A 25,052-nucleotide genomic window follows, 5' to 3' on the forward strand; every position below is an offset into this window, starting at 1 on the left:
TTGGATTTAGGTAAATCTTTTCTAACATAATGACTCTGTACCAATTGATCCTTCAAGGATCTGGATCTGCAAAATGTAATCTGGGGTGAAGGGCCAATATATTTGGAAACCGTGTCATCTGACTGCAGCAAATACCAGAATTTACCTAAAATATCACGCACTAAACACTCTTGACCTGAAAAGCAAGTAATGACTCTAGTAGTCGAAAGAGGTGATCAAGTTTTAGATTGATTAATTAATTGATACCTATTGAGGTTTTTAACTCGGTTACAGGCTTTCCTCAGATAGTACTTGCTGTAGCCACACTGTAAAAGGCGTGTCTGTAAGGCTTTAGCTTCATTAGCAAAATCCATGAAATTCTTTTCACTAGTGAGGAGTTTATTCTCCTCCTCCTTTATCTTTCTTTGTATTCCCTCCTCCCTTCTCTTGCATTATGATGCAAATACTAAAGTCCCAATCCACCGCTAACAACATCAGATATGAAAGTCCCAATGTGGTTCACTTCCCCATCAGCAACCAATGTGAAAGGGGTGAAACGATGATCAATTATCTTCTCCGTGAAAAATCTTCATGTTGAGTGTATCACTCAGTGCTCCCCCTCCAGAGCCCCACTCACCCCAAGATGTCGACCACCTGCGTAGGTAGGTCAAACTGCGCATCTGGTGTGTCAGCACACTCCTGCAGCGGTCGGCTGCCAATGTGATCTCTAAGCCTCTATCCTCTGGTTTCGGACTCCATATGTAAAAAAAAATTCCGGCTCCTCCACAGTACTGCTCCACCACCATAAAAAACATCAAAAGGGAGCTCCCATAACATAATACTGTTTTTATTTGGTAAAAGACATTTAAAATTGCACTTACATGAGATACAAATGTGTGGCACTTTAAAATCCTAGGACACAATTGTCCTCTGTGTTCCCTCTCGTAAGACCAAAGTGGCGTTGTCAAGCCCCACCCTATGCATTTTGTCGTATGACATCATCAGGAGTGTGGCTGAAGTGCCCCCCATGTGTCCATATATACTCCTGGAGGGTCTCCGGTCAATCAATAATTAATTTGCGGTCGCCATTTTGTTGTAGTGCCGACCACCACCATTTTTCTATAGTCGATACTTAGATATGTAATGCTGAATTCTCGCACTAGCTGCCGCCATTTTGTTGTAGCTCTAGTATCAACAAGGATCGAGGTGCATGATGATCCTGGTGAAGAGCCAGCTGGATTCGACATTCAAGCCCCCGAAACCCCTATAAGGATTTCTACCCACCCTGGTGGCAACATTAAACAAACTATACTGTAGGTGTAAAAAAATATATTCCGGCAGTCGTCATAGCAACCGGACGGCCGCCATGATACCGTGGATGGATACCTCCCAACACATTATACCATAATCCCTGCAATCCTAATGCCAATTGAAGTCCCACATAAGCGGGATAGCATAGGAGGGGACTAGACTGATGCTTAATTTATACAAAAAAGAAGTTGAGAAAAAAGGTATGTTATGTCTAATCCCAGCACCCATGTTTCCAGAGCCCCGGACAAAAATAATAAAATAAAATTAAAAATAAATTTAAAACATTTTGGTATGTAAATAATTTGGAATACATGACTAAGGGTATACCTCGTATGTATACCAATAAACCCACCATCACAGTGTGCAGGGAGCCCATGATGTTATAAAACCCCCTCGTACTGAGGAAATAACTTGTGGAAACCTAGTGTTGATAGGAGATGATGGGGGTACCTACACTATGTGGTGCCTGAACCTTACTGTGTCCTCCATAGGGATACTACCTCCCATGACTAAAACAGAGGAGCTAGGGAGACCATATCTCCACTAAAAAGATACTTCTTCCCACATAGTACATAGGAATATCTAGAGAAATCTCAAAGGGTTATAGCATTGATCCCCTGTAATACCACGGCAGAATATCATATACCAGGGTCCTGGGAATTTATTAAAATGAATATGAATATAAAGAGGGTCCAGATATGTTCATATCTGGACTTTATGGAACCCATGCGGGAGTGGATAGTTTGTGTGTAAATGAAAAGATTTCCCATTTCATATATCCACAGAGTTTCATTTTGAGACACCAACATCTTCATATTAAGGCCCCTCCAGTGCGGTAGAACCCTATCTATGCCATAAAAAACATCAGTTTGGGATCCCTTTGGTGCACTTCCCTAAAATGTGTATATAAACTATGTTGTTTGTAACCTTTATTGATATGTTCCCTAATCCTAGTGGAGAGTTGTCTAGTAGTGCGTCCTATATACTAAGGATGGCATGGGCATTCAATGACATATGTGACATGGTATTAGTGCAAGTAATAAACTTGTTGATTTTATAATTTTTTTTACTGACTGAAGACTCGCTTTGAGTGCGTTTCCTTTCTGTTGACTTGATGGTCCAGCACGGTAGGGACTTCTGACATCTAGAAAAACCTTTTAGGTCTTGAAACAATAGGATCTACCACATTATGTGCCAAACAATTTCTGAGATTTGGAGCTTTCTTATATATAAACTTTGGTCTATTGGGTAGGATTTTTGATAACTCCACGTCCTTCTTTAAAATATGCCAGTGTTTCTTGATATGCTCAACCTTTTTGTATTGTCAATTAAATCCTGTAACAAAAGCCGTATTAAATGTTGGTTCCTTCCTCACTTTATTCTTATCGATTAATTGTTTCCATGAAGTCTAATTTTGATAAAATTACTAGTCCTCCTCCTTTATCTGCCGGGCGGATAACAACATTTTTCCTTTCCTCTATCCGTTTAATTCCCTCCCATATGGTCGTCTGCTGTGTTGTTTTTACTTGTACATTCTCTATTTCATTTGTCACCAGTTTTTTAAAACTTCTAGATATTCATTGCCTCCCATCCTTGGATTAAAGGTGGTGTTATTTCTGAGGTTGCTATGTTGAAATTCATTACTCACTTCCTCAATTTTAAACTTCTTACCTACATGATATTTCTTGAGATTTAATTGTCTAAAACTTTTGAATGTCAATAAATGCCTCAAATTTATCCCGATTTTTATCAGGGGCATATTTCAGCCCCAGATCCAGGATACGTAATTCCTCTTGAGAAAGGAAACACACTCAATTCGAATCTTCAGTCAGTAAAAAAAATTATAAAATCAACAAGTTTATTCAAGTAATAAACTTGTTGATTTTATAATTTTTTTTACTGACTTGCAGGAGTGTGCTGACACACCAAAAACGCAGTTTGACCAACCTATGCAGGGGGTCAACATCTTTGGGTTAGTGGGGCTCTGGAGGGGGAGCACTGAGTGGTGCACTCAACATAAAGATGTTTCATGGAGAAGATAATTGATCGCTGTTTCACCCCATTCACATTGGATGCCGCTGGGGAAGTGAATCACATTGGGACTTTCATGTTTGATGCTAGTGGTGGATTGGGACTTCAGTATTTGCATATCTAATGCACTGTGTACATGTTTGTTTATGGTATAATATTTGAATGCTATATATTCACATTGGTTAGGATTGGTACAGGAATTGAACATTATTTCACTAATTAACATTTTTTCACTTCATTGAACATCTTTCACCTATTGGATAAGTCTGCAAAGCCATTTCCTATATTGTAGGGTTATTCTGAGGAGGAGGGGCTTATTTTATAAATTATATAGGAGGCAAAGAGACACAAGTTTATGTTTTTTTTTATTGTAGTGTGTTTTTTTTTTTTATTGCAGTGTGGTTTTTCACCAGAGGCAGTGCAGCATTCATTTATGTTCAAATTAGGATAATAACCCTAAAATCTTCTTTTCCTTTTCTTCTGTTACAGCTGCCTAGGTAGTTTATCAGCTCTCTGATTGTGTGAGGACAAATGATTAGTGGATAGATGCTGGCCATTGCAGGGAAATGTGTAAATACCGTATATCCCCTGTATTTTAGGGGAAATATTCTATGTGTAACATAGAATAGTTAAATTGCTGAAGATTAATTACATTGCCTTTATAATTATCAGTGCTTACACAGTAAATCAAAGAGCTTCAGTTTAACAATTAAAAAGCACCTGTTTTAAGTAATGTGCAATAACTATTATTGCATCTGAAAAAAAGCAATTAATCTATCCTTTCCCTTGTCTGAAGAGTTGCAAAATTCATGCTGAGATTTGAATCTGTCTGTTGTATTTTGAAGCTTCAGAACAGCATTGTAATCTAATTGTTTTTTCTTGCTGCAGGTTGGATCGTTCTTCATGATCAATTTGTGCCTGGTTGTTATTGCCACTCAGTTCTCTGAAACCAAGCAAAGGGAACACCAGCTGATGCAGGAACAGAGGGCTTTGTATTTATCTTCTAGTACAGTAGCTAGTTATGCTGAGCCTGGAGACTGTTACGAGGAAATTTTTCAATATGTCTGCCACATCCTTCGAAAGGCCAAGCGTCGCACAGTCGGGCTTTACACCAGCCTTCAGAGCCGGCGGCAGAGTCGTATTGAGCTCAGCAATGCTAAGCTGGGAATCAATGGCAAAGAACAACATCAGCTTTGTAAGAATCTAGTGGGACATGCTCCATAAATGCTCTGATGTTTCTTATGTTCACTTTACCAATGTTTTTTATCACATAATAGTTTCTTTTCAGAAAAAACATTTCTTTTTAATGTTGTAAATGTGTGAATACAGATAATTAATATGAAAAGTGTGATTAATTTGTATGTATAGTGCCTTTTTGAAGAGCACATCTATTGAAGTGTTTTTGTTAAAGAAATATTTTATGTGAAGTGTTTGCACTTTCATATTATTTTATTTGAGTAAATATAGAGATGTGTAGGTTAGCCACTAGAAGGAGCTCAATATTTTCCTAAAATTATTTAGTAAGGGTACACTCACACCACGTGTGGTGGGACTGCGTTGATTGGCCATTCCAGCACAATCCCATTGCATGTCAAGGCAAAATGCCCTGTTTCCATATGTGCCTGGTTCACATCACTGCATGCAGTACTTTTTTTTTTTTTTTTTTTTTAGCAGAGCCAATGTGAAGCAATCCACTGCCTTGCACTGCGCTGCCGCCAGTTGAACTTTTTGAAATGTCTGTGTGACATCTCTTTAAAGTTTTTTTAAAAAAGGGGACAGTTCAATTCACCAAGAACAGTGAATCAGCACTGCACTGATTCGACCAGGCAGCAACGCACACCAACTGCTACATTGTATCCAGTGGGCTAAACGAAAAAAAAAAAAAACCAAGAGGTTGCCGTACTAATTGAACAATGTTAGTGTGGCGATCTCACTTGCTGACCTATTGTGTTCTGACAGGGATACAGCCATTGGCTGCCAGCACTGGTCAGATGCTGGTTTGCCAGCATGCTAATTTGACAGAAGCCAGTTGAGACGAGCGTCTGTCGGGATCTATATACGGGCCAAAAGTTAGCCGGTTTTTGGCAAACCAACCATTTTGGGACAATGTTCGGCCTGTGTGTAACCAGCATTAGTCTGCTTTGCAATTGTTGTTTAAAGATAGCATCTACCTAGTGAGTGCATTGTTTCAGTGGGTCAGCTGACCTTAAAACTTGCATTATAATTAGAAGTGAAGCACAATCATAGTATCGCACTAAGGTTTAAGAAAAACAGATAGGATTACTTACATTAAGTTAATCTCTCCAACCTTGGCAAGCACGCTGTTTGTTCAGATCCACCTTCAACAAGTCAAATGGGAAAATAAACAACCCCAATGTGCATTTATCTCCTCCGCACTTCCCCAGTGACCTATTTTCAGTGTATGAGAATGTGTGTTCCCTTTTCATCCTCGATTGTCCCCAAGTCCACTAACACATCCTGTTTGAATTTTAGTGTTCTTCACCATCTTCACAGTCTATTGTGGTGCTTCTGACACTCTCCCTTCCATCTCCACATGTTTCAGTTTCTTATACACCCATTTTCAACTCTGTTCCTCCTCTATAACACCCTTCATGTACAACTCTCATGGTGCTGTTTTATAATTAATTAGTTTTGTGAATGGATGCCAAGCATGTTATAGGACATACTTCCCCACAGCTACCATTTTATCTCTTTACATTGTCCTGCTGAGCCTTAACAGGCCACATGCCCTCAACATGGGGGTACCTTGCCAGGTGGAACCTCCCTGGCAAAGCCCCTGTCCACATGTTGAAGAGAACAAGGGTCATTCTTCACAACTCTAGTAAGGTGGTTGTGGGGTTCTGTGGACAGTGGGGCTTATTGAAATCTTTGAAGCAGCCTTTAAAAATAAGGGGACCTTGTGATACTGATCCCCCCCTTTGTTAATAAGTAAGGGGTCACAATTTAATTTCATCAATTATGTCTTTCAGCTCTGCAGATTCACATTAATCATGATGAACAATGCCCAACACATGCTGAAATAAAAAAAATTCAGCTGACCGATGGACATATCTGATCCCATGTTGCTAATTGCAGATGAATGACATCTCCTGGGCCTGTCTGTAAAAATAAACAAAGGGGCATGGACTACTGGGTGGTGTCATGTGGCCATATTTAGTCAGTGATGTTGTGTAAACCCTGTCCCTTTGATTATATGGCTGGGGATTCCTGGAAAGTAAATAAATGGGGCTGGTGATGTCACTGGTTGCTAAGGACATGTCAGGTGCTGACACCCACTGCTTCCTTAGCAAACATTGACAGCAAGGAAGCTGTCGTAAATAGCGTACAATGAAAATATATTCCCATGGGCAACAAGTTTAAAAAACTAAAACCAAAATTAAAAAAAAGCTATAAATGAAAAGAAAAGAGCTTTTTATAAAATATCAGAATGAAGAAACACTATCATCATTTAATTGTCACAAGGAATGTAACAGAAAATGTAAAAAGCAAATGCTGCAAAAATTAAAAATGACCAACAGATTGCAAAAGAGAGTAAGACCAACTCAAAGAAATTCTTCAAATATATTACCGCATTTTCCGGCGTAAAAGACGACTGGGTGTATAAGACGACCTCCTACTTTTCGTTTTAAAATATAGGGTTTGGGCTATACTCGCCGTATAAGACTACCCCTCTTCCAACGCACACCAAATTAAAAAACATCAGATTTGATTTCAATATGGTATGGTATTTCAGTATGGTATTCCAATGACGGGGTGCTATTCCTCCCACTGACACCAATGATGGGGCACGATTCCTCCCACTGACACCAATGATGGGGCACTATTCCTCCCACTGACACCAATGTTGGTGCCCCATCATTAGTGTCAGTGTGTGAGGAATAGTGTCCTATCATTAGTGTCAGTGGGAGAAATAGTGCCCCATCATTGGTGTCAGTGGGAGGAATAGTGCCCCATCATTGGTGTCAGTGGGAGGAATAGTGCCCCATCATTGGTGTCAGTGGGAGGAATAGTGCCCCATCATTGGTGTCAGAGTGAAGAATCATGCCCCATCATTGGTGTCAGAGCGACGAATCGTGCCCCATCATTGGTGTCAGTGGGAGGAATAGTGCCCCATTATTGATATCAGTGGCAGGAATAGTCCCCATCATTGGTGTCAGTGGGAGGAATAGTGCCCATTATTGGTGTCAGTGGGAGGAATAGCGCCCCATCATTGGTGTCAGTGGGAGGAACAGTGCCCCATCATTGGTGTCAGTGGCAGGAATAGCGCCCCATCATTGGTATCAGTGGCAGGAATAGTGTCCCAACATTGGTGTCAGTGGGAGGAATAGTACCCCATCATTGGTGTCAGTGGGGGAAGGAATAGTGTTCCATCATTGGTGTCAGTGGGGGGTGGAATAGTGCCCCATTGTTGGTGTCAGTGGGGAGGGGAGGAATAGTGCCCCATTGTTGGGGTCAGTGGGGAGGAGGAATAGTGCCCCATCCTTGGTGTCAGTGTGGGGGAGGAATAGTGCCCCATCGTTGGTGTCAGTGGGGGGAGGAATAGTGCCCCATCGTTGGTGTCAGTGGGAGGAATAATGCCCCATCATTAGTATCAGTGACACCAATGATGGGGCACTATTCCTCCCACTGACACCAATGACACTTGCTGACCCCTGTTCCAGTATGGTGCTGCTGCAGCCAGCATATGTGGTTGCAGCAGCACCTCTGCACGACCCACTTACCGGCCGCTCCCTCACTCGATTTTCACGGGGCCACTCGGCTCCACCTCCTCGCTGGTGATTGGCCACGTGTGTGCCTTTCCTGAGCTACAGTTCTGGCGGCTATTAACTGGTGAAGAGGCGGAGCCGAGCGGCCGAACTGAATGAAGGAGCAGCCGCGCTTCCTGGACTGGATCGTCGTGGGACTGGGACCGGAGCCAGGTAAGAAACAGCAGCCCCCTGCCCACCCCTGCACCGTGCCACCCCCCTAAAAAGTGATGCCCTGACACCAAGTGTCAGCATGCCGTATACCGGCGTATAAGACGACCCCCGACTTTTGAGAAGATTTTCAAGGGTTAAAAAGTCATCTTATACAACGGAAAATACGGTAATTGTAAAAAGTTCAAGTCTAAGCATGTAGTCCCTTTACTAGTCTAAGCATGTAGTCCCACAGTCACCCACTTTAATCAGAAGTGGGTGACTGGGGACAAAGAGAAGGCAAATTTATTAAATACCTTCTTCAGCTCTCTGTATACATATGAGCATTGAAGAACTCATGCCCATAATAGGGATGATATTGACACAGTCCCAAATGATCCACAATGGCTCAGAATTGATATGATCCAGAAATACACTATATTGTCAAAAGTATTGGGATGCCTGCCTTTACATGCACATGAACTTTAATGGCATCCCAGTCTTAGTCCTTAGGGTTCAATATTGAGTTGGCCCTCCCTTTTCATATATGTGTGTCTATGGGAATGTTTGACCATTCTTCTTGAAGGGCATTTGTGAGGTCAGGCAGTGATGTCAAACAAAAAGCCTGGCTCCCAGTCTCTGCTCTAATTCTTCCCAAAAGTGTTCTATGGTGTTGAGTAGAGATGAGCGAATTATTCAAAAATTCGGTTCGGCTGATTCGCCGAATTCACCGAATAAATTCGCTTCGAGCCGAATATATTCGCTGCGAATTTAACTTATAAAAAGGGTGTTTCTAGGCTTCAGAGAGCCTTTATATTAGTGCAGAACACTGTACCTTTAATTTAAATGCCCTTGGAGTCTGCTGGGGAAGAGAAATAATACTGTCAGTCAGTATGACATGCAGATGAGTGCCGTCGATCTTAGAATCACCGCACACTTCACTCATTTGGGCAGTCACGGGGCCAAAACCAGAGTGTGGAGCCACAGTGTGGCGGTGGAGGCAGCAGCAATGGGAGGCCATACAGCACCCTATGACAAAATGGAACCCACCAGCAGTGTGAGGAGACCTGAAAGTGGCACATGGCAGAGTGTGGCGATGGAGACAGCAGCAATGGGAGGCCGTACAGGGACCCATGACACACTCTGGACCTGGCAGCAGCATGAGGAGGCGGTACAGGGGCCCATGACAGATTACGGGCCTGGCAGCAGCATGAGGAGTCGGTACGGGGGCCCATGGCAGATTACGGGCCTGGCAACAGCATGAGGAGGCGGTACAGGGGCCCATGACAGATTACGGGCCTGGCAGCAGCATGAGGAGTCGGTACGGGGGCCCATGGCAGATTACGGGCCTGGCAGCAGCATGAGGAGGCGGTACAGGGGCCCATGGCAGAGTGGCGGAGCGTAAGCAGCTAAAATTGAAGGCCATACAGAGGCCTATGTTAAAAAGTCCCCCCAGCAGCAGCGTGGGGAGACGACTATCAAGAGTCCAATGGCAGAGTGGCGGAGCAGAAGCAGCTTCAATTGAAGGCCATACACAGGCCTAGGTTTAAAAGTCCCTCACAGTTAATTCCAATAACGAACTCTACTCCTCCGTGCAATCTACTTACGAGACCCTGGGCAGGTCTGGGTCCAATTTGTGGTAGAGACTGGTTTTGTTCAGCCATGCTTGAGCGAGTAATAACAGGTCTGTGCTACCCTTTGGTGTCTGGCTTAATGTGCACAACACTGAACGTCCCAGCGTTTGTCAACGATTTGCCGTTAAGTGATGCAAACCCGCTGAACCACGTTCATGAGGAGCTGGTACAGGGGGCCATGAATCAGTATGGACCTGGCAGCAGCGTGAGCAGACGACAGAGGCACATGGCGCAGGGTGGCGGTGTAGGCAGCATTATTCTGAAGCCATACACAGGCCTAGGTTAAAAAGCGGAAGCCGTCAGCAGCGTGAGCAGACGACAGAGGCACATGGCACAGGGTGGCGGTGGAGGCAGCAGCAATGGAAGGCCATACAGCACCCTATCACAAAATGGAACCCACCAACAGTGTAAGGAGACCTGAAAGTGGCACATGGCAGAGTCTGGCGATTAAGTCAGCACCAATGGGAGGCCGTACAGGGACCCATGACACACTCTGGACCTGGCAGCAGCAAGAGGAGGCGGTACAGGGGCCCATGGCAGAGTGGCGAAGCGTAAGCAGCTTAAATTGAAGGCCATACAGAGGCTTATGTTAAAAATTCCCCCCAGCAGCAGTGTGGGGAGACGACTATCAAGAGTCCAATGGCTGAGTGGCGATCTGGGAAGTCAGCGTTGTGATTGCAGATGCAATGCAGAAATTCTACGAAGTAATGCCGTGGGTGCGAAGAAGATCATATACCGTCGTACTTCCATCCATAAGACGGAACAACCTGCGAACCGGGAGCTTTATTGCCCTGACCCGCTGAGCAGCTTCTGGGATACCCAAGAGGCCCATGGCAGAGTGGCGGAGCGTAAGCAGCTTCAATTAAAGGCCATACAGAGGCCTATGTTAAAAATTCCCCCCAGCAGCAGCGTGGGGAGACGACTATCAAGAGTCCAATGGCAGAGTGGCGGAGCGGAAGCAGCTTCAATTGAAGGCCATACACAGGCCTAGGTTAAAAAGTCCCCCTAGCAGCAGTGTGGGGAGACGACTATCAAGAGTCCAATGGCTGAGTGGCGATCTGGGAAGTCAGCGTTGTGATTGCAGATGCAATGCAGAAATTCTACGAAGTAATGCCGTGGGTGCGAAGAAGATCATATACCGTCGTACTTCCATCCATAAGACGGAACAACCTGCGAACCGGGAGCTTTATTGCCCTGACCCGCTGAGCAGCTTCTGGGATACCCAAGAGTTTGGCTTCTGTGGGGAATATGGTTGAAAACTGAAACTTAAAGGCATGTTGACGGAAGGGCACCAGTGTCAGTGCTCCGGAGGGAATATAGCTTCAAAGCTGACACTTAAAGGTATATCGACGGTCAGAGACCACAGGAAGTGGAGCTTGCGTCTTAAATCGACTGAATGTGGCAGACGTGAAACGTCAACGGGCCGTATATGAAACGGGTTGTTCCTCTTTCTGGAATAAGTGTTGGAAATGGCCACTCTTTTTGGTGTGGCGTTTTGTCTATTTAATTCCGATAACGGACTCTACTCCTCCGTGCAATCTAGTTACGAGACCCTGGGCAGGTCTGGGTCCAATTTGTGGTAGAGACTGGTTTTGTTCAGCCATGCTTGAGCGAGTAATAACAGGTCTGTGCTGCCCTTTGGTGTCTGGCTTAATGCGCACAACACTGAACGTCCCAGAATTTGTCAACGATTTGCCGTTAAGTGATGCAAACCCGCTGAACCACGTTCATGAGGAGCCGGTACAGGGGGCCATGAATCAGTATGGACCTGGCAGCAGTGTGAGGAGACCCGAAAGTGGCACATGGCGCAGGGTGGCGGTGGAGGCAGCAGTATTCGGAAAACATACACAGGACTAGTTTAAAAAGCGGAAGCCATCAGCAGCGTGAGCAGACGACAGAGGCACATGGCGCAGGGTGGCGGTGGAGGCAGCAGTATTCGGAAGCCATACACAGGCCTAGGTTTAAAATTGGAACCCAGCAGCGTGAGCAGGCGACAAAGACGCACATGGCAGAGGATGGATCTGGCAGCAGTATGAGAAGGCGGTACAGGGGCCCGTGGCACAGTGTGGTGATGGGGGCTACAGCAACTGGATGCCAGAAAGTGGCCGATAGGGCTATATACTGCATGGAATTATAAAGTTGTAAAGACAGCGGCCTATAAGGCTATACACACTATAACAATCATGACTTGATTGACCATTGGCCTATAAGGCTATACACAGCATGAATATCATGACTTATTCTGAGAGTGGTTTGGAAGGCTATATACAAAAAGTAATTCATGAGCTGTCCGGACAGCGGACAATAAGTACATATATACAAATCAATTCATCAGCTGTCCAGCCAGCGGCCTCAAAGGCGACACATATAGAAAGCAATTCATGAGCTGTTCAGACAGCGGCCTCTAAGGCGACAGATATACAAAGCAATTCCCGAGGTGTTCAGGGAGCGGCCTGAACGGCTAGGTTATTACTAAATATATTTTTGTGGCCAAACATCGGCCTATAAATAGATGTCTACACAGTGACAAAAAATTATGTCGCCAGACAGCGGCCCCTAAGGCGACAGATATACAAAGCAATTCCCGAGGTGTTCAGTGAGCGGCTTGAACGGCTAGGTTATTACTAAATATATCTTTCTGGCCAAACATCGGCCTATAAATAGATGTCTACACAGTGACAAAAAAGTAGGTCGCCTTACAGCGGCGTATCCTACAAATTGACATTATAAGAAATGGTTTAGACCAAAAAAAAAAAAACTTTGATGCGATGCTATACCTTAGTAGATTGTGGAAAGTCGACAAGTCAAGCGTAACTGTGTACATTACAGAAAATCTTAACAAGACAACCAAACATGTGGCCAAACCGTGACCGATACAACAAGTTAACAATGTAAGAAACAGGAGGGGGCCAAACCGTGGCCAATAAATAAACAGTCCACCTCATTGATGAGATGGACAACACGTGTCAAATAAATATTTAAAAAAATTGCTATTCCATCGGTCTGGAACTGGTCGACTATAAATAATTAAAAAGTTTAAATTCATGTGACAGTCGTCCAGCGACGTATAAATAATTTAAAAACACCAATTCATGAGGGGCCCGACCAGCAGAGTATAAGTCATTAAAAAGGTTCAATTCATGTGACGGTCGTCCAGCGAAGTATAAATAATTTAAAAACCCCAATTCATGAGGGGCCCGACCTGCAGAGTATAAGTCATTAAAAATGTGCAAAACATGAGTCGGCCGACCAGCAGCCTCTCAATAAAATATATATACAAATGTACGGATCAGGTTTGAAATCCAGACTAATCCACGCCTGATTCATTTTCACAAACGTGAGTCTCTCCACACTTTGGGTGGACAGTCGTGTCCTCCGCGGAGTTACAATACCTCCTGCCGCACTAAACACGCGCTCCGATGCCACGCTACTGGCTGGGCATGACAGCCTTTCAAGGGCAAATTCAGCTAGTTGGGGCCAAAGGTCAAGTTTCGTTGCCCAGTAGTCAAGGGGATTGTCTACCTCGGTTGGCAGGGTGCTGTCCAAGTAGGCCCGAGCCTGTTTGAGGTCCTGCTCCAGGTCCACCTGATGCTGCTGCTGCTGCGGCTGGTTAGTAGTTTCCTCACTGCGCTGGTGAAGAAAGCTACTCATCATCGACTGCAGACTGAGGCAGCCGCTGCTGGTGGAGCTGCCACTGCTCCTACCACCCCACCCCTCCCCTGCTGCCATGGCAGCGGAACGCGAGCGCACAGGGCCCACAGTGTCTGAGGATGGACGTTGGCGCAGAAAGGCAGAGACCAACTGACTACATAGGTGGTTTTTATAGTACTTTATTTTGGCCTCCCTCTCAGCAGGTGTGAAAAAGGCCACCATTTTTGAACGGTAGCGAGGGTCCAACAAGGTGGACAGCCAAAAGTCATCCCTCTGTCTGATGGTTATTATTCAGCTGTCGCTACGCAAGCAACCGAGCATGCTATGGGCCATTTGTGCCAAGGAATGCGAGGGACTCCCTGCCTCCATCTCCACAGCATACTGCCACGGTGCGTCTGGGTCCTCTGTCTCCTCCTCCTCCTCTACCAGATGCTCCTGCTCCTCCACTCCTGTCCGCTGAGTGGAAAAACCACCCATTTCACTCAATAATTCCTGAGCACCAATGTCCTCCTCTACCTCCTCCTCTTCTTCCTGTCCTGCCCCCACAGGGGTCATGTGGCGTTGAGATCTGTGCGCCACGTCTACCGCACCCTGACCAGCCATTGTTAACAGCATTTGTTCCAGGACGTGCAACAGAGGAATGACGTCGTTCATCCCATAGTCCTGCCGACTCACGAATAGCGTGGCCTCCTCAAAGGGCCTGAGCAAGCGGCAGGTGTCACGCATGAGCTGCCAATGGCTGACATCGAAGTTACACAGGGGAGTACCTTTATCCGCTTGTAACATCAGGAAATCTGTGATGGCCTTTCGCTGTTCGTAAAGGCGGTCTAACATATGTAGGGTTGAATTCCACCTTGTTGCAACGTCGCAGATCAGGCGATGCTGTGGAATTCCGTTCTGCCGCTGCAGCTCAAGGAGGTTGTGCTTTGCGGTGTAGGAATGGCTGAAATGCATGCAAAGTTTACGTGACATTTTAAGGATGTCTTGCAGTGGGATGGTGGATTTTAGGAACCGCTTGACAGCCAGATTGAACACGTGAGCCATGCATGGCGCATGGCACAACCTTCCTTGACGCAGAGCAGACACCATGTTCTTTCCGTTGTCGGTCAACATGGTTCCGATTTTCAGTTTGCGCGGAGACAGCCATCTGTCGATTTCTCTGTTCATTACACTCAGAAGTTCCTCCCCTGTGTGACTACGTTCGCCAAGGCATACCAGGTGCAGCACAGCGTGACACCGTTGCGCCCTGCACATGTGATATGCCGGTCGGGTAATGGGACTTGGCACGGGGGTGGCGGCTGAGGACACGGCGGAAGAAGAGGTGGTAGAGGCGGACATCTTTGTTGGACCAAGGACGTGCAAACGTGGAGGCAAAAGCGGCGTGACCTGTCCAAGTTGCTGGTGCGGCTGTGCCGGCACCACGTTCACCCAGTGGGCCGTAAATGACATGTACTGTCCCTGACCGTAGTTACAGCTCCACGCGTCGACGCTGCCGTGCACTTTGGCAGAAACCGACATGCTCAAAGACTGGCCCACCATCTCTTCTACATGTGAATGCAGGGCTGGCACTGCCTTTTTGGCGAAGAAATGCCGGCTTGGCACTCTCCACCGCGGCTCGGCACAAGCCATCATTTCTCGGAAAGGTGCTGAGTCCACCACTTGGAAAGGGAGGGACTGCAGCACCAGCAACTTGGACAGGAGGACGTTCAGCTTCTGCACCGTCGGGTGCGTGCTCGCAAACTGTTGTCTCTTGGAAACGGATTCCAAGAAAGACTGCTGACGGAATCCGTGAAGAGGAGTAGCAGAAGAAGGAGCATCTGAACGAGCGGAAGATGCCAACGAGCGACAACTCCCCTCAGCAGAGGTGTTGGAGCCTTGACTGGCTGATAGAGGGCGATTGACGTCGGGTGACGGAGCAAGTAACGGAGCGGGTGATGGAGCGGGGGCTGGGGCAGGCAGAACCGCCGTATCTTTATCACGGTTTTCCCAGGCCACCGAATGGCGACGCTGCATATGCTGACGCAACGCTGTAGTCCCAACATTGGCCCCCTGGCCACGCTTGACTTTCTGGCCACATAGTCGACATACGGCTACGTTTACTTCCTCGGGCGGCTTGACGAAAAATTGCCACACCGCCGAGTAGGAAACTTTGCCCCCGATACTCCTCACTGGCTGACTGCTACTTCCTCCGTGCACACCGGCACCACTACTGGCCGTGGTGGTAGGCTGCAGTAAAGCTGGTGCTCTAGTCCGTGGCCGTTTGGCTCCACTGACACTGCTGCGACCCTGCTGCCTCCTGGGCAACCCACCGACTGTTTTGCTCGCTGCCAAGCTGCCACCCTCTTCTCCTGATGATGCGGAAGCAATAGCCTGATGACGACGAGGCTGCCAAGTGCGATCAGCCTCATCATCATCAATTAGGGTCTCCGCGTCACTACTAGCCCCCTCGGCTGCGTGTGGGTCAGGAAACAGACCTGTCTCTAGACCGGCTACCGAGCCACTCTCCTCGCCAGTACTTCTTCGCCTGGCTGCTGAAGAGGCGGATGTCTCCCCCCGTTCCTGACCGCCCTCTGTTAGCTCTTCCTCACTGTACAGTGGGGCTAAGCCCACAGCATGCGATACTTCGCTTGGTGAGGGAACACCAAAGGACAGGGGCAGGTCGAGGACACGTGATTTCAGTGGGCTTGCTCCCGGGCCATGCCAACTAACGGTTGTGTCTGACGTACCCACCGACCGTTGGCTGTAGGTGTCAGAGGTGACCTGGGAAGAGGAAGACGACCGAGTCAACCAATCGATGACGGCAGGGTTGTCGGTGGAGACATGACCGCTGGATGACACCGGGAGCACTGGCCCCTGGCTGCGACTAGTGCTGCCTCGACCCCTTCCTCTGCTGCCACGTCTGCTCGCTCCTGAAACATTGCCTCCTCTGCGTGTTGTCTGACATACTCTTTAATTCAATAAGCACCCCAAAAATAAAACCGGATTTAACTCTTTGAACGTACAATAGTGGTTGTGAAGCAGAAAGTCAGTTTATTGTACACAATCGGTCAATTGCAGCTTGCCGTTGGCTGGAAACTGGACGTTTAGGTCACTGGAATGCACTAATCACCCAAAAAATATTACCGCCAGCCGGCGTGTAAATGGATTTAACTCTTTGAACGTACAATAGTGGTTGTGAAGCAGAAAGTCAGTTTATTTAGCACAATCGGTCAATTGCAGCTTGCCGTTGGCTGGAAACTGTACGTTTATGTCACTGGAATGCACTAATCACCCAAAAAATATTACCGCCACCCGGCGTGTATATGGATTTAACTCTTTGAACGTACAATAGTGGTTGTGAAGCAGAAAGTCAGTTTATTTAGCACAATCGGTCAATTGCAGCTTGCCGTTGGCTGGAAACTGTACGTTTATGTCACTGGAATGCACTAATCACCCAAAAAATATTACCGCCACCCGGCGTGTAAATGGATCTAACTCTTTGAACGTACAATAGTGGTTGTGAAGCAGAAAGTCAGTTTATTGTACACAATCGGTCAATTGCAGCTTGCCGTTGGCTGGAAACTGTACGTTTGTGTCACTGGAATGCACTAATCATCCAAAAAATATTACCGCCAGCCGGCGTGTAAATGGATTTAACTCTTTGAACGTACAATAGTGGTTGTGAAGCAGAAAGTCAGTTTATTTTGCACAATCGGCAAACTGCAGCACCAACTGTGCACGACAGCCACCAAAAAAAAAAAGGGTGTATGTCACTTTAAATTTTTGATTGTTTGATAGCTGTGGCCCTAAGTAACGATTCTGTGTCCCTGAGTAACGATTCTGTGTCCCTGAGTAACGATTCTGTGGCCCTAAAGTCTCTGTGGCCCTAACTCTGTCCCTTAATACACACAGGTCTGTCTCTCTTGAATGACCGGAGGCTAATGGAGAATTCTAAGATGGCCGCGATTTATAGCTCCACCATTACACAGTGCTGGCTGGCTGCTGATTGGCTAACGCGATCACATGTCATGAATGCATTATGGGTCAGCGCGCCTTGTCTGCGCGCCTTCCCAGAGATCCCCGCCCCATCTTCTCTGTCCATTTTCTCCGTCGCCACACATGTCGCCGCCATTTTTGGGAAAATTCGATTCGTGCATCCGAAGTTTGCTAATCTTCGGATTTGTCGCGAATAGAATTTTTCCAAATCTTTGGAACGAATTCCACTTCGTCATGTTCGATTCGCTCATCTCTAGTGTTGAGGTCAGGACTTTTGCAAAAGCCTTTGAGACAGTTACCCACACATGGCTAAGTGTCAAGTAAGGTCTACAGGGTTGGAAAAATCAGTTGTAAATGGATAGAAAACTGGCTAAAAAGACAGGGAGTAGGGGTAATGATTCATACTCCAAATGGTCTAGGGTTATTAATGGTGTACCCCAAGGTTCAGTGTTGGGACCCTCACTTTTTAATATATTTATAAATGATATAGGGTTTGGTATTAAAAGTGCAATTTCAGTCATTGCAGACGACACCAAGTCATGCAGTGGAAATAACATCCTTACAGGATGTCTCCAACTTACAAGCTGACCTCAATACACTGTCTAATTGGGCAACCATGTGGCAAATTAGGTGTAATGTTGATAAACATAAAGCTATTCACTTGGTGGATAAGAATATGCATGCATCCTACATACCTGGGGGAGTACAACTAGGGGAGTCAATGGTGGAAAAGGACATGGGTGTTTTGGTAGATCATAAACTTAATAATGGCATGCAATGCCAAACTGCAGTTTCCTAAGCGAGCAAAATAATTTCTTGTATTAAAAGAGGTATAGACTCCAGACAGAGAGATATCATTTTATCCCTATACAAATCAGTAAAACCTCATCTGGAATATGCAGTTCAGTTTTGGGCACCTAAGGGGGGATATGATCAATATGTATACTGTAAATACACAATTGGTCCATATAGTGAACTCGGTGTAAAGTATTTTACCTTAAGGCCATCACAGAGGACAATGGAGTACTCTTTACGTATGTAGAAAAGAGATTTAATCTCCAGATATAGAAAGGCTTCTTCACAGTATGAGTTTTGAAAAAGTGGAATAGACTCTCTCAAGTGCTGGTTCTGGTCAGCTCAGTATAGTGTTTTAAAAAGGCCTGGATTCTTCCCTAGATACATAAAGTGGGTATACAAAAGAATCACCCCCTTTAAAAGAATCAAATTTTGTTGTTTTGCAGCCTTAAATGTAGACAGGCACAGTTTTTGTTTTAGCCAGCTGTATTTACTTATAACACCCAAGTGAAAGATATAAAACCAACATGTCAGAAAAAAAAAAAATCAAAAACAGAATTACCAAGTTGGAAAAAGGATCACCCCAGTGTGTCAGTATTTTGTTGAACCACCTTTTGCTTTACTTACAGCCTTTAGTCTGTTGGGATATGTCTCTACCAACTTTGCACACCTAGACTTTAAAGAACAAAAGGTATACCGCTCAGGCAAACAATCCAGATCAATCCACAACAGGTGCAGGCTCTGGCTTGCCACCACACACGATGCAATAGGAAGAAGGGTCAGCCACACTCCGGAGGATAGATGAATATAGTGTGTATATATTGATCCATAAGACACACAAAACACCAGGACATGAATACAGGACTTGTTAACGTGTTTCACAGGATCTCGTGCTTAATCATAAACACGAGATTAAACATGAGATCGTGTGAAACGCGTTAATAATTCCTGTATTCATGTCCTGGTGTTTTGTGTGTCCTATGGATCAATACACACTATATTCATCTATCCTCCGGAGTGCGGCTGACCCTTCTTCCTTTTGCACCTAGACTTTGCCATATTTGCCCGCTCTTCTTTGCAAAACTGCTAAGGTCAGTTAAATTTGATGGTAACTGTTTGTGGACTGCAGTCTTCAAGTCATTCCACAGATTTACAATGGGGTTTATGTCTGGGCTCTGACTAGACCATGCAGGGATATTCACCTTTTATTCCTTCCACCATTGTGTGGTCATTTTTGCTGTGTGCTTTGGTTCATTGTCATGTTGGAAGGTAAACCTTCTTCCCATTGACAACTTTCTGGCAGAGGGCAGCAGATTTTCCTCAAGATATTGATGGTATTTTGCCCCATCCATTTTTCCTTCTATCCTGACAAGTGTTCCAGTCCCTGCTGCAGAGAAACACCCCCATAACAGGATATTACCACCTCCATGCTTTACTGTAGGAATAGTGTTATTTGGATGGTGAGCTGTATTGGATTTCCACCAGAAATATGGTTTAGTGTTGAGGCCAAATAATTCAATTTTAGATTGATCTGACGATAACACCTTTTACCATGTTGTCTCAGAATCTTCTCAGTGTGTTTTGGCATAGCTCATTCATGTCTGCATGTGGCCTTTCTTGAGGAATGGCTTTTTTTTTTTTTTTTTTGCAACCCTTCCATACAAGCCACATTTGTGGAGAATTTATGATATTGTCACATGCATACAATGACCACTCTTTGTCATACATTCCTGTAACTCCCTCAGCATTGCTGTAAGCCTCTTGGTAGGCTCTCTGACCAGTTTCCTCCTGGCTCTTTCATCAATTTGGAGTGACGTCTGGATCCAGGGAGGGTCTGTGCTGTACCAAATACCTTGAACTTCTTAATAATAGAATTCACTATGCTTCTATGCATTGATAAAACCTTTAACATTTTTTGTATGCATCTCCTGGCCTTTGCCTATTCACAACTTTATCTTGGAGACCTTTGACAGTGCCTTGCCACCCATTATTGATTGTTTTCTTCAGTTTCACTATCAGGGAGTAAAATGGTCCAGGAAAGCTGAGCTATCCAGAGGACCACAGCTGGTCACTGCCAAAATTCAAATGGCTCTGTGTGCCATTGAGAAGGTGATTAGCTACACTTGATTGAGTTTACAAGTCATTTTAGGAGGGGGGGTGATCCTTTTTCCAACTCAGTGATTCTGTATTTTTATTTTCTGACATGTTGGTGTTAGATCTTTCATTTGGATGTTACAAATTTTAGTGAGTAAATACAGCTGCATAAAACAAAACCTGTGTCTGTCTCCATTTCAGCCTGCAAAGCAACAAAATGATTATTTTAACATGAGGGGTGATCAAAGGGTTAACTGTATGCTGGGTGTGTTTTATTATGAAACCATGTGTTTGTGCTTCACTGTAATCACACTGCTTTTGATGGCTGTGCTGTGCACAGCCATCCAAAGCAGTGTGCACGAGCTGACAGGGAAAAGAACTGTTTTGTTTACTAACAGTTCTCCTTCCCATCGGAGATGCTCGGCAATCACCGGACGCCAGCGAGTAATCACTGGTCAGGACCCGGTGATTGACGTCGCGGCCACGAATGGTGCTGCGGGTAGGGCGCGTGCGCGCCTCGCTCGTGCCCCCTACACGGAAATGCAAAATCACGTATATACAGTATATATATATATATATATATATGAATTTGCACACCTGTACCGCCCTGTAGCAGTATATCTGCTATAGGTCGGTAGGGAAGCAGTTAATAGAAAAAAGTCAAAAATATAGTTTTTTTTCTCAAATTTTTTTTATAGCGCAAAAAATAAAAAATGCACAGGTGATCAAATACCACTGAAAGAAAGCTCAATTCGTGGGAAAAAGAGGACAGAAATTTCATTTAGGTGCAGTGTTGCATGACCACACAATTGTCAGTTAAAGTAATGCAGGTCCGTAAATCAAAACATGGCCTGGCCAGGAAGAGGGGTAAATCCTCAGGAGGGCAAGTGGTTAGAAGGGGGGTGATTCTCTTGTATAATCACTGTATAATATAACTGGATACTAATATTTATAGGTAAAGTTGATCCAGGCAGGAGCGGACTGACCATTTGGAAACTCAGGCACTGCCCGAGGGCCCGGGGTCAGTAGGGGGCCCCATGAGATGCCCCTGGTACCTTTTTATAGGCTTTTATGAGTTTGGGCAAGGGCACAGGGGCCCCATGATCCCCTATTGCCTGGGGGGCCCCATGAGTTGTCAGTCCGCCCCTGGATCCAGGGAATATCAGATTGCCTTTTGTGGGATCAAGAAGGAATTTTTTCATCTGCTGGAGCAAATTGGATCATGCTTTACTGTGGTTTTTTGCCTTCCTCTGGATCAACTGTGGGTATAGGATATTTGTTTTTTTGGTTGAACTGGATGGACTAGTGTCTTTTTTTTTCAAACAGATTAACTATGTAGCAATGTAAACAGCACCTTGCGTTTAGACTGAATTTTGAGCTAATCTCTAGATTACAGAAGAAAGCAAAAAAAAAAAAAGAGCTGTCTGGTAATCTGCTGGGACAAGGAGATGTCCAAGTTATGATGCTTAGCCAGTAGAGAAAAATAAGGCCCCCACCAAGCCTTGCTATCTGGCATGGCTGAATAACTTGCAGGACTGGCTGTCAAAAATTACAAATCCTTTGGCAGATAAAATCAGTCCAATAAATGTTGCTCTAGTGCATATTTTGTAAGGTTCAGCTTCAAGAGCTTGCCACATGAGCAAACACATAAAGAGGTTGTTATGGCTTTCCCACTTGACAGTTATCCATGTATTGTCTAGGTAGAATGGAAGATGTGATTGTTCAAGGGCTGTAGGTTTTCTATACACAATATGGGTACCACATGTGTCAAATTAGACATCACAACAGATGGCCAATTCTGTTACAGCTCTTGTCACTCACTGCTGAAAAGACTTGGGTAGCCGGATTTATGTGTATCTGTGGAATCTTGCTGTTAAATTCTTCATATATTTTAAATTTTTGAGAATGCAACATTGCTTTGCTTGCCATCATGGTGACTTAAACAGGGACAGATTTAGGAACAACAGGGAGTTCTTCCAGCTGAAGTTGCCAATAGATATAAGAAACCTGCATTTTATATACTAGCTGGAATTCAAAGTTTTATACATCAGTGTTTGGGTGGACTTAACCTTTAGGCTACAGATAAATATGTTTATTTATTTTGTTTTCCTAGGGGTATGTCAGAAGCACAGCCAGTTGGAATATACTCCTCATGCAATTGTACAGCCTATAGCAATCACACTTACCTCTGATCTTTCAAACTGTCCTCAATGTACCAAAGCTAAATGGGATGATGGACGGAAGTTTACTGCTCCGGACAGCAACAGGTCCAGTCTAGAAGGAACACAAGGGCAGAACAGTGAAACTGGGAGTTGTGGAAGCACATCAGAACTTGACAAAGAGAAAGAGGAAGATAGCGAAGAAGGTTTTTGTGAAAGGCTTTGTGTAGAAATTCGTGTAAAACTCAGGGGCATAGTGGATAGCAAATACTTCAACCGAGGAATCATGATAGCTATTCTTGTGAATACAATCAGCATGGGCATTGAGCACCATGAACAGGTAAGTTAACTATTCACTTTTTTCTTTTGGCAACTTAAAGTGCTATTAAACCCAAAATAAAGCAATTTAATATATTGCAACTTACCAGTTCTTAGATGTGGTCTGTTATTCTTCAGCTACCATTAATAGACCAAACTGTCCAATAAAAGTGGCAGTTAGTTAACACAAATCATTTATCATTATCAGGGGTGCTTACAATGGTCTCCATTGCTCTTCTATTTAGAGTGGAGACACCCAGAGACAGGAAATGTGTTACTGGCTGAATTATGAAGTGAAAACAAAGGAAAAATCCTCAAAGCCTCAAACCCTCAACCCACAAAGGGAAAAAGAAACTGAATGCAGCCAACAAATTTAAGCTGCAAATGTTTATTTTTGGGTTTATTATCACTTAAAAAACAAAGTTATTGTTATGACTCTGCTAAATGAAATGCACATGCTTTGGGGTGTTTTTTAGTGTTCATTTTTGTTTATTTAATCACATTAAGTAATGTAAATGACAATGATCTGGAATGAGCTGTATTATTAATCAGTTGATCAACAAGCAGATTAATGATTGTTTTTATGGGCTATTGTTTCACACTGCTTTCCAAAATTCACATTATTTAGCCTTGATTCAGTTAAAAAATCAGTGTAACTATTGTGCTACAAATGGGCAAACTACATGGACAGATATTTTATCGGGGGGAGACTTATGGTGTGTGTATATTTATATGGCAGAGAATTTACTGTTTATTGTGAGGTGAGCAGCACACAATTTGCCACAAGCCTGCAGCCATGCGCTGAACACCGCAGTCAATCTTGGCAGATCCAGAGGTGCGCTTACATCTGAACAGTGATATCCCCATTGCAATATCACTGGGACTGGTGAGAGAACACTGCTGCCATTAACCTCTAGCTGCTAGCAGAGACTGAGCTCATAGGGACTGGTGTTCCAACTAGCAGCATTATTTGTTACATGCAGACTTTACGGGGACTGTGCTCATTTGCATTACTGTAAAGACTGGGCCCTAACATTATCTGGCTGAAGAACTAAGGCTAAATATTGCTCACTCACATAGCTGCTTCACAAGAACTTTACCTATTGTCCATAGTAAGAAGTACCTTTAAAGAAGGACTTAAGAGAGTCTTAAATTTCATCTTTGACATTCATACTGAATGCACTCTAATCTAGCCTACTGTTTACAGAGGAGTTATTGCAATATTGATTAGCATTGCTGTTACTGGTTTCCAATACCATTACTTATTGCTGATTTTGTGGATAACCAGGTTTACTCTAATTTAGCTATAGCCTAGTGCAGTGGTGGGCAACCTTTTTTTTCAACTGAGCCAAATCTCGCCAAAACCACGATTGAAATTTATTTTGAGAGCCACATTTTTAAAACTGAAAATACATCCCCCATATAGTAATTCATCCCTCATAGTAATTCATCCCCCATATAGTAATTCATCCCCCATACAGTAATTCATCCCCCATACAGTAATTCATCCTCCATACAGTAATTCATCCCCCATATAGTAATTCATCCCCCATATAGTAATTCATCCCCCATATAGTAATTTATCCCCCATATAGTAATTCATCCCCCATATAGTAATTCATCCCCCATATAGTAATTCATCCCCCATAGTAATTCATCCCCCATAGTAATTCATCCCCCATATAGTAATTCATCCCCCATAGTAATTCATCCCCCATAGTAATTCATCCCCCCTATAGTAATTCATTCCCCATATTGTGTCAATTCACTTACCTTTGCTCCGCACGTTCTTCTCGCCGTGTTCCCGCGCCGTTCTGGTCTTCAGGGCGGACTGTGAGAGGAGAGGAGTTAGTCACGCTGCCCTGCCTACATCCTGGCTGCCCCGCCTACATCCTGACAGCTGCAGAGTCCTGACTTTTGGGGCGGCCGCCCGAGAGGAGGGAGGGCAGCGGGCGCCCGGCACACAGAAGAGCCGCATTTAAGTTTGTAAAGAGCCGCATGTGGCTCGCGAGCCGCGGCTTGCCGACCACTGGCCTAGTGAACACACTGTCTAGTTAACTATGATTGACCTAAGCCTTTACTTGCTCATTTGTGTGGATATTTTCTGCTATTTACTGTAAACAGTGACAATATATTACCACTAACCAGTCTGATATTTGCTTTTTTGATACTGAACCTTAGTTGTGTGC

At 44.6% G+C, this 25,052-nt stretch overlaps 1 protein-coding gene across 3 annotated transcripts in view; it reads left to right on the top strand.

Annotated features, from left to right (window-relative positions):
- Positions 1 to 25,052, top strand: part of CACNA1I (calcium voltage-gated channel subunit alpha1 I) — a 1,904,325-nt gene that overhangs the window by 761,685 nt on the left and 1,117,588 nt on the right. For all 3 annotated transcript variants that reach the window (XM_089683626.1, XM_089683627.1, XM_089683628.1), the window contains exons 7-8: positions 4,210 to 4,516; positions 22,500 to 22,885. In XM_089683626.1, coding sequence (XP_089539752.1) covers positions 4,210 to 4,516; positions 22,500 to 22,885 — 693 coding nt within the window. The remainder of the gene's footprint in view (positions 1 to 4,209; positions 4,517 to 22,499; positions 22,886 to 25,052) is intronic.

Source organism: Staurois parvus, unplaced genomic scaffold (assembly GCF_062004578.1).
Source record: "Staurois parvus isolate SC_StPar_1 unplaced genomic scaffold, SC_StPar_1.0 ptg000316l, whole genome shotgun sequence".
In the NCBI taxonomy this organism is placed as follows: Eukaryota; Metazoa; Chordata; class Amphibia; order Anura; family Ranidae; genus Staurois; species Staurois parvus.